General features: G+C 44.6%; 1 protein-coding gene and 1 pseudogene across 1 annotated transcript in view; one reads left to right on the top strand and one right to left on the bottom strand.

Annotated features, from left to right (window-relative positions):
* The window catches only part of LOC105291506 (guanylate cyclase 2G-like), a 20,707-nt gene extending 16,774 nt beyond the window's left edge, over positions 1-3,933 (top strand). Inside the window, 2 exon segments of the mRNA XM_023530079.1 lie at positions 1,988-2,156; positions 3,623-3,933. Of these exon segments, the coding sequence (XP_023385847.1) occupies positions 1,988-2,156; positions 3,623-3,933 (480 nt within the window).
* On the bottom strand, positions 3,196-3,314 carry LOC111739063 (annotated as a pseudogene).
* Positions 3,934-8,530: the final 4,597 nt, after the last annotated feature.

Raw genomic sequence — 8,530 nt, forward strand, 5'->3', positions numbered from 1 at the left:
GGAACCTTGTGGCTAAAGTGAGATTCTTAATCACTTCTCACTCTCTGCCCTTCATAGATTTCTTTTATCAGCAAAGGGGAAGTTGAGTCATCGGTCAAGGGGGCGGACTTGGAAATCTAACCGCAGAATTCCCAGCCCAGCTCCACCGCTGGCCAGCTGTGTGACCTGGCCCACGTTTATGTCTCTGTTTTTTTTTTTCTTTTCTCATCCATAAAATGTGGTTGACAATAATACCATCCACCGCCACTGGGTCATTAGGGTTATATGAGCCAGTTTAAGTAAGGAACTTAGGTCGGAACCTGGCATAAGGCTAGCACTCTAAACTTAGAAAAGAAAATGTCCTCAAGAGAATCGACCTTGCGAGAGAGGCTTTGTCATTTTTGCTTTGGCCTAGAAACCTCTTTGTTGAGGCAGGCGCGAGGAGGCCCAGGCTGCCCAGATGGGGCAGGTAAAATGGCTCCGTGACAACCCTAAACCTGGTACATACCAAGGCTGTCAGTTTCCTACCAGCTTCCAAACAAAGTATTCTGAAAATGAATGATTCAGGAATTCAGATTAAAGACAGAGAGAGACTTTGTGTCAGTATTTTAATTCCAAGAAACTGGAAATATCGAGTAACTATTACTTAAATGCTTTCTCCTGAAGCCATCGAGGAAGGTAGGCAAATAAAAAAACAAAGCAACAGAGAATGCCACCCCCCGGACCGTTATGCTCGGCTTCTGAAATGCAGTCTGCCTTTCCCCCTTAACCTTCATTTCCCCACTTCTAGGTCTGTCCTTGGAAAGAGTGAGAGATACAAACATCTGTCTCTCAAATCACGTTTCAGATACGACAGTTCTCTTTTTCCCAATGGATCTCTTCTACTACCTGTTCTCCCCAAATAATTTCTTCTCTCCTCAACTCTAGGTCTTCCTTCAAGCCCCTCTGTGCCCGAAGAAAGTCCCGGCCCCTAAGCCCTCATCTCCTTGTTGAATGAAAATTATTACTACCTTTCTTTCTTAAAAAAAACAAAAAATTATTAACATTGGTTAATAACATTATGTAAGTTTCAGGTGCACAGTTTTATAAGACATCATCTGTATATTGCTTTGTGTGCTCACTGCCCAAAGTCTCCTCTCCTTGACCGTCAGGTGTTTGGCCCCCCTTAACCCTCTTTGTCATCCCCCTGCCCCTTCCCCTCTGATAACCACCATACTGTTGCCTGTGTCTACGTGTTTATTCATTGGTTGCTCTGTTTTGTACCCCACATAGGAGTGAAATCATATGGTTCTTGTCCTTTTCTGGCTGAGTTATTTCACTTAGCATGATACTCTCAAGATCCATCCATGTCATCGCAAATGGCAATATTTCATCATTTTTTATGGCTGGGTAGTGTTCTGCTGTATATATGTACCACATCTTTATCCAGTCATCCACCCAGGGACACTGAGGTTGTTTCCGTGTCTTGGCTATTGTGTCACTGTCTTTCTGACTCACTTCCCTTAGCAAGCTTTGCTGATGAAGCATATATTCCTTATCATATTTATAAAACTTTTTTCCTTATAATTTCGAGTGGGTATTTACTTTATGTCATGCGCCATGTCTGATGTCTCACATGCATTATCACATTTAATTTCCACAGCCACCCTGTGAGGTAGGAATCATTGTTATCTGCACTTTGATGACAAGAGCGAGGCTTACAGGTGTAGGGTCACCCGCCCTCAAGTGGTAGAGCTGAGATTTGAATTCGGGAGTCTGACCACTAGGCTGTATTTATTTTAAGCTGGCCTTGCCTTCATAGCTCCACACTGAGAAGCTAGAAATTTGTTTTCTCCTTTTTACGTGTCATGCCCAGGTTGACCCCTTGGGTGAGGGGCTGTGTCAGATGGGCACGTCCCGTACCCTGGGTCAGTGCGCCTGTGCTTCAGTCCATCTGCCTCTCTGTCTCTCCTTCCGGTGGTGTCCACTGGCACCTGCTCTAATTCATTTGCTCATTTCACTCTCTCAGGGCATGCTGTTCCTCCACAGGAGCCTGCTGGGGTCCCATGGCAACCTGAACCCTTCCACCTGCCTGGCGGATGGCCGGATGCAGGTGAAGCTGTCGGGGTTCGCGCTGTGGGAACTCGAGTATGGCCAGACATACAGAATATATAATGAGAAAACGGTGGACTGCTCAGGTAAACACGAGCAGGTCTCACACCTGCTCACTCTTGGTAGAGCAGTGAAGGGCTTCCTCTCCCCATCCCTGCTTCCTCATACCTGTGTGCACAGGTACCTGCAGGTGGGCCTTCCTCTGGGGCTGGCGGCATGTAGCTGCTCTGTCCACCCAAGGAGACAAGAAAAAAATAGCCCCCACAGGTGGTGTGAGTCCCTAGTGTGATGTCTGAGTTAGGAGACTAGTTCCCACTTTGGCTCAGCTGGGCGACCTGAAGCCAGTCGCTGTCCTTCTCTGTAGTCTCCTGTGCCCCACAGCATCTCCCTACCTTCTCAGTGTAGAACGATGATCTGCCAGGCCCTTTAAAGGTGACGAGTTCAGTAGTTGTCTGTCATCTCTGGTTCCAGTATCACTTGAGAAGCTTTTAAAAATGTGTAGGCAGCTGGGTCCCACCCCATATAACTGAATCAGAATATCTGAAGGTGTGCTCTGGGCATTGTGTTGTTTTTAAAAGCTCCCAAGTGATTCTGGTGTGCATTTCAAGACAGGACCCACCAGCTGGAGTCCAACCCTCCTTTTTATATGGGCCTTGCTACATGTCCAAAGCTAATTGAGCCTCACCTAGCACACACCCGGGCCCTGTCGAGCCCAGTGCCTTCATCCCAGACCACCTCACTGCACATGGCTGGCAGTTTTGCTGAGTGTGTGGGGAGATTTCCGTAACAGGAGATAGGGTGGCGTCTCATAGAAAAGCACAAAGGGGGCTGATTTTGAAAACCTGCTAATAGCCACCCTGCTTCATCCCCCAGTACATTTTCTTTTAATGATTATATACTATAATAACATAAAACTATACACCGTACTGCAAAAAAAAAAAAAAGAAAAAAAAAGAAAAAAGTAGGTACATGAAATATCCAATAATCCAAAATAGACAAATCTGTAGACACAGGATGTGGACTGATGGTTTTGTTTGTTTCTTTGTTTAGGCGAGGCAACCCTTGGTCGACCTCACAGATTGCAAGGACCTTGTCAGTTTACAATCCCTTATTTTTTATTTTTTATGCCTACAGCACCTGGTCTTCCTAGGTGACCTCCCATCCAAGTACTAACCAGGCCCGACCCTGCTTAGCTTTCGAGATCAGATGGGATCGGGCTTCTTCAAGGTGGCATGGCCGTAGGGACTGATGGTTTTCAGGGGCTGGGGGTAGAGGAAGACAGAGATAAACTGCTGGATGGATATGGGATTTTACTTTGGGGTGAAGGAAATGTTTTGGAACTAGATAGAGGTGGGGGTTGCACGACATTGCACATGTACTAACTGCCACTGCATCGCTCACATTAGAAATGGTTCGTTTTCTGTTATGGAGGCAGAAGAGAACGGGGAAAGGAAAATGAAAACCACCTGTGATTGCACAGCCATGAGTTAACCGCTGTTTACACGTCAGTGCTCGTCCGTCCTGATTGTTTTCTCCATGTTCGCACACGCAGACCCCTGTGCGCCCTTTCAGTCAGACCCCGTCAGGGCTGACGTCGCAGGGGCCGGATGCTTCCATCGCTCCCCAGCTCCCCTGGGATGGAAGACATGGCTTTCCAGTTCCGCCCAGCAGCTCTCTCCCTCCATGCCGATGACATGTTTTGCTTTGTGGAGCTCTACTGCATGGCCCTCCGAGCTGCTGCGGCTCCCAGAGTCACCCTGGTCAGCTGCCCCAAAGGGAAACGTTTACAGCTTGGCCATTCTGATGAGGGAGCTGCTCCACCCTCAGGACCGCGGGCCTTTGACGGCCGTGATGAGACAATAAGGCTGGGAGCATCTCCTCCGCCGGCTTGGGTCAGCAGGGTGAGCTTGTGCTTGTCCTATTGATTGTTTTATTAAATGTTTATTTGTTTGCAATTTATGTCATTCTTATTTTTTCTTTTTGAAATTCATGTTAAAAAAAAGACAGGTGCAGTTTGGTAAAAAAAAAAAAAAATCAAGCAAGAAACTCAGAATTACATCATTTAGTCTATAACAGCAGCCAGATCCTGTTAGAAAATGAGTCAGGACATGTTGCTTGTCTACATCACATCCTCCCTTGGCCTGCCGTTTGGGGAGTGATGAAAACTAAGTCCTCACAACGGCCCTCAAGACCACCGAAGGCCTCTAAACTAGCCTCAGCGACCTTCTATATTTGTATCCGGGCACCGCCATATTAAATTGCCAGAAACCTGCTGGCTCAAAACAACAGAAATTTATTCTCTCCCAGTTCCAGAGGCTAGAAGTCAAAATCAAGGTCCAGCAGGGCCGTGCTCCCTCCAGAAGCTCAAAGATAGATCGGTTCTTTGCCCCTTCCAGCTTTTGGCGGCTGCCCCGGCCTTCACGGGCTGTGGCCACATCGCTCCAGCCTCGGCCTCCATCTTCACCTTGCCACCTCCTCTGAGTACCTCCCTTCTGTCCGTCTCACATGAGGACATTTGTCATTGGATTAGGGCTCACCTGGATAATCCAAGGCGATCTCCGGGACCCAACTTACTTAATTCTATCTGCGAAGACCTTATTATTATTATTTTTATTCCTTCTCCCCACCCCCCAAATAAGTCAGATTCTGGAAATTAGGACATGGACATATCTCATTGGGGATCATCATTCCTACTTTAGCTACAGCCACCACACCTTCCTAATTGCATCTCCCGTGGCTCGCTCCATTCAATCCTGCTGGACACCTGGATGCGCCAGACATGTCCCCACCCCAGAGCCTTTGCACATGTATTTTCCTTCACCTCATATTTGCACATACGAATTTGTCTTCTTTTGTCTCAGGGCTGTACGATATATGTGTATAGTCCTTTCCGGGTTTGCTGATCTGTACCTCTGGGAGAAGCCGTCTTAACGACGGGAATAGAGTCATTATGGATAGTTCTTTTAGTATTTAGTCTTATCATCTTAGTCATTTCAGAAGTTACTTAACTCAGCACTCTCCCTGCACCCTTTCGGTGAGGGTACGTCATGCGTTTGTAATGCAGTTAGATTCTGTTGTCACAAGTCTGCATTCTATCCTGGGGTCGTCCACTCTCCCAAATGATCTTTGTAAACATTAGCGTTCTTTCAAGTTTACTCTTTCTGCTGTAAAGCTCTATGGGTTTTGGCCAATAGGCAGTATCATGTATCCACCATTACAGTATCATACAGAATAGTTTTGTCTCCCTAAAAAAATCTCCGTCCTTCACCTATTCAATCCTCTCTCCTCCCCAAACTCCTGGCAGCCTCTGGTCTGTGTTCTGTTTCTATAATTTTGTCTTTTCTGGAATGTCATATTAACAGAATCAAACAGTACATAGCCTTTTCAGACTGGCTTCTTATACTTAGTAATATACTTTTAAGATTTATCGTTGCACCTACAGTATTTTATACCAAAACACGTCATACATTGTTCTCAAAATATTATTTCTTTTCCAAAGCCTAGTTAGACTGTTTTACACACTTTGGTAGGGGCCAATGTGGAAATGAAAGAAAGTAGGTTTACCGAGGTGGACACAGGGCAGAACATGATGGTTAGTTACATTTATTATTTGTTAAAATATCTCTTACATAGCATATTATATGAAACACAAAACTGGATAAAGCACACTTTGGGGATTTCTAATAACAAATGCTATACACTACTGAAATCATATGGAGACACGCTTCACGTTAAGAAAAGTTCTATTAGAAAAAAACTTAATCTAAAAACAGATTAATCAGGGAGTACTTATATGATTTACATGAAAAGTCTTCATTTTTCCAGGATGGTTCAGAATATTTCTTATAAAATATTCAGATTTCTCTTGTAAAATATTCAAATCCTAATCCATTCAATTTACTGGGAAATTCAGTTTACAAATTTAAGGGCACATGTGTTCAAAGTGAAGAGTACCAAACAGCACGGAGTCCAGACATTTGGCTCTCTGAACCCAAAATGAATTTCAGGAATCGTCAGCTGAATCAGAGACTCCTTGGCCTCTGTTCCACTTGGACCTTCCCTGTCAGAGGAGAAGGGCAATGAAAAGATCGCGGTTCTGGTGAGGGCATGTCGGGATGAACCTCCAGGGAAAAGGCCCACGTTCCCTTCCATCAAGAAGATTTTACGAAAAGCCAGTCCCAAAGGGTGAGTTAGGTGTGGAACAGGTATTTTCTCCTGACCATTTAACTCTTAGAATTTTGCCGCTGCCTGATTGGGGTTGGCTCTGTGTGGCTTATTTGCTTTATTCACTCATTCTCCCGTCCATTCTCTCCTCCATACGTGCATTCCTCCATTCCTTCCTTCATTCATTCATCGCATATGCACTCAGTGCTTACCACATGCAAAGCACCGTGCTACGTGCTGGTGGAAATGGAGTGATACATTCTCCCTTTATCTCATCAATGTTACAGAAATAGCTCCGAGACATTTGTATGCCCTTTACCCCTCTTTTTCCAGTCCAGACATCACTAATCAATCAAGATCCTCTTTCCCAGGGAGATGTGACATGGCCTCAGAATCAACTAGGGTTGAACTATGCCATAAAAAATGATTCACCGACTTTAAAGTAGGTTATTCACTTAAATTATTCATGCCTCTCAAATAATTTTTCCAGTAGTAACTTGCTCCAAATCGGGATAATTGTATCATCTCTTGTCACATTGAACATAGGAAGGCACAGCCACATTAGAAGTAGCTTGAGCTGGTGGAAGGGGCCCTGTGCTGGGAGTCAGGTGTCTACTCCTAATCTGGCCATTTTGCTAGGCATTCTCAACACGACGGTCCTGTATTCTGCATTTTCCATATCAAAACAGTTTTAAATGGTATGTTTCAGGTCAGTTACTATGTCATGACTTTTACTCAGATAATATGGTCCCCAGTTTTAAGGCAAGTTTACCTCCCATCCGAGCCTCAGTCTCCTCATTTGGAAGACGGGGAATTTAAATGATTTCTCTGAAGATTTAGAAGGGCCTCTTATAGCTTTTTTTCTGAAAAGAAATGATGTTGTCACCTGAAAAGAAAAGGATGACCTGTCCTGAAACCTACGGTTCTGATTGGCCGGGACGATGGTATGAAGCATGCTGGGAAGTGGGGAGGACCAGCGAAGGCCACCATTTGTTGAGTGCCTGCTGGGTTCCTTTGTACCCATTATCTCCCTGAATCCTTAGAACAACCCTGCAAAGTATGTCTTAGCATCCTCCTTTTCCAAATGTAGAAACTGAGGTTCAAAGGAGTAAAGGGGGTAGCTCAGGATCAGAGCTGGTGAAGGGCGGGCTCTGTCCCGCCACATGGCGTCATCGCCATTGTCATTTCACTGCTGTCCTTTGGAAACCTTGAGAGTGAGACATGTTTTCTTGGAATGTATAGTTGGAAGTTGTACTCTACTGTGGCCTTAAAGTTCTTGGAAAAAGACGTTAATATCTGTGTTCTTTTAAAACCACGTGAACATACTAGACAGTATGGTGAGCGAGCTGGAGGTGTACACCAATCGCCTGGAGGAGGTGGTGGAAGAGAGGACCAACCAGCTGATGGCAGAGAAGAGGAAAGTCGATAAGCTTCTCTCCACAATACTTCTCAGGTATTGCGGAGCAGTGGGGGCGTTGACAAAGGAACCCACGAAGCTACAGCATTGCCTTCTAAGAATCCCCAAAAGGGAAGAATATTTTCTTTGTTCTTTTCTTAAGAGGACATCAAGTTCTTCTAAAGTGGATCAAGCAATTTGCATGCAATTTAGTACACCCCGTTACGGGAGATAGAGGCAAAGCTCTCCAAGTCCTCAGGAAACGAGGGGGTACTGTCTTTTACAATAAAGATGGTGGCTGCAGCAAAGGAGACCGAACACCAGATGGCGCTCTAGTCCCATGAGTCTGGTTAATTGCTAACTTCCCAGGATTTTCAGATTGTACTCCAAAACCTTTGCACTATAAAATATGTACCCATGACTTTAGATTCAAGACTTCTTTCTTTTTTGGTTCTATTTTCACCTGTTCACTCTGTAAATACTTGGCAGAAGCATCTGCTGTTGAAATTTCTTCACCCTTCCTATTCGTCTTGATAAAAGAAATGGTTCGGGGATTTGGATGTATTGCTGCGAGATTGATTGATTAAAGCAAATGTATTGATTTAGGGAATCAGTGAACGCTTACATTTGCTTCTACATCTGCAGGCCGAGTCTTTATAATCAAACTCTATAACCAATAGAGGAAAATGAAATAGCCTCAGGAAAAAAAAATATTTTTGTAAAGGCATTTATGTGACCTGGTGGTTTCCCCACCCCCAGTTTATATCCACCAATTAAAATCTCTCTTTAGAGAAAATGCAGGTGGAAGAATGAATGTCAAACAAATCTCTCCAGATGATGGATTTTGTTTACCAATAACCTAACCCAGTAAAGCAAAAGGATCTACCAGGTGACTTTGTA

Source organism: Pteropus vampyrus, unplaced genomic scaffold, assembly GCF_000151845.1.
Source record: "Pteropus vampyrus isolate Shadow unplaced genomic scaffold, Pvam_2.0 Scaffold46, whole genome shotgun sequence".
Taxonomy (NCBI): Eukaryota; Metazoa; Chordata; class Mammalia; order Chiroptera; family Pteropodidae; genus Pteropus; species Pteropus vampyrus.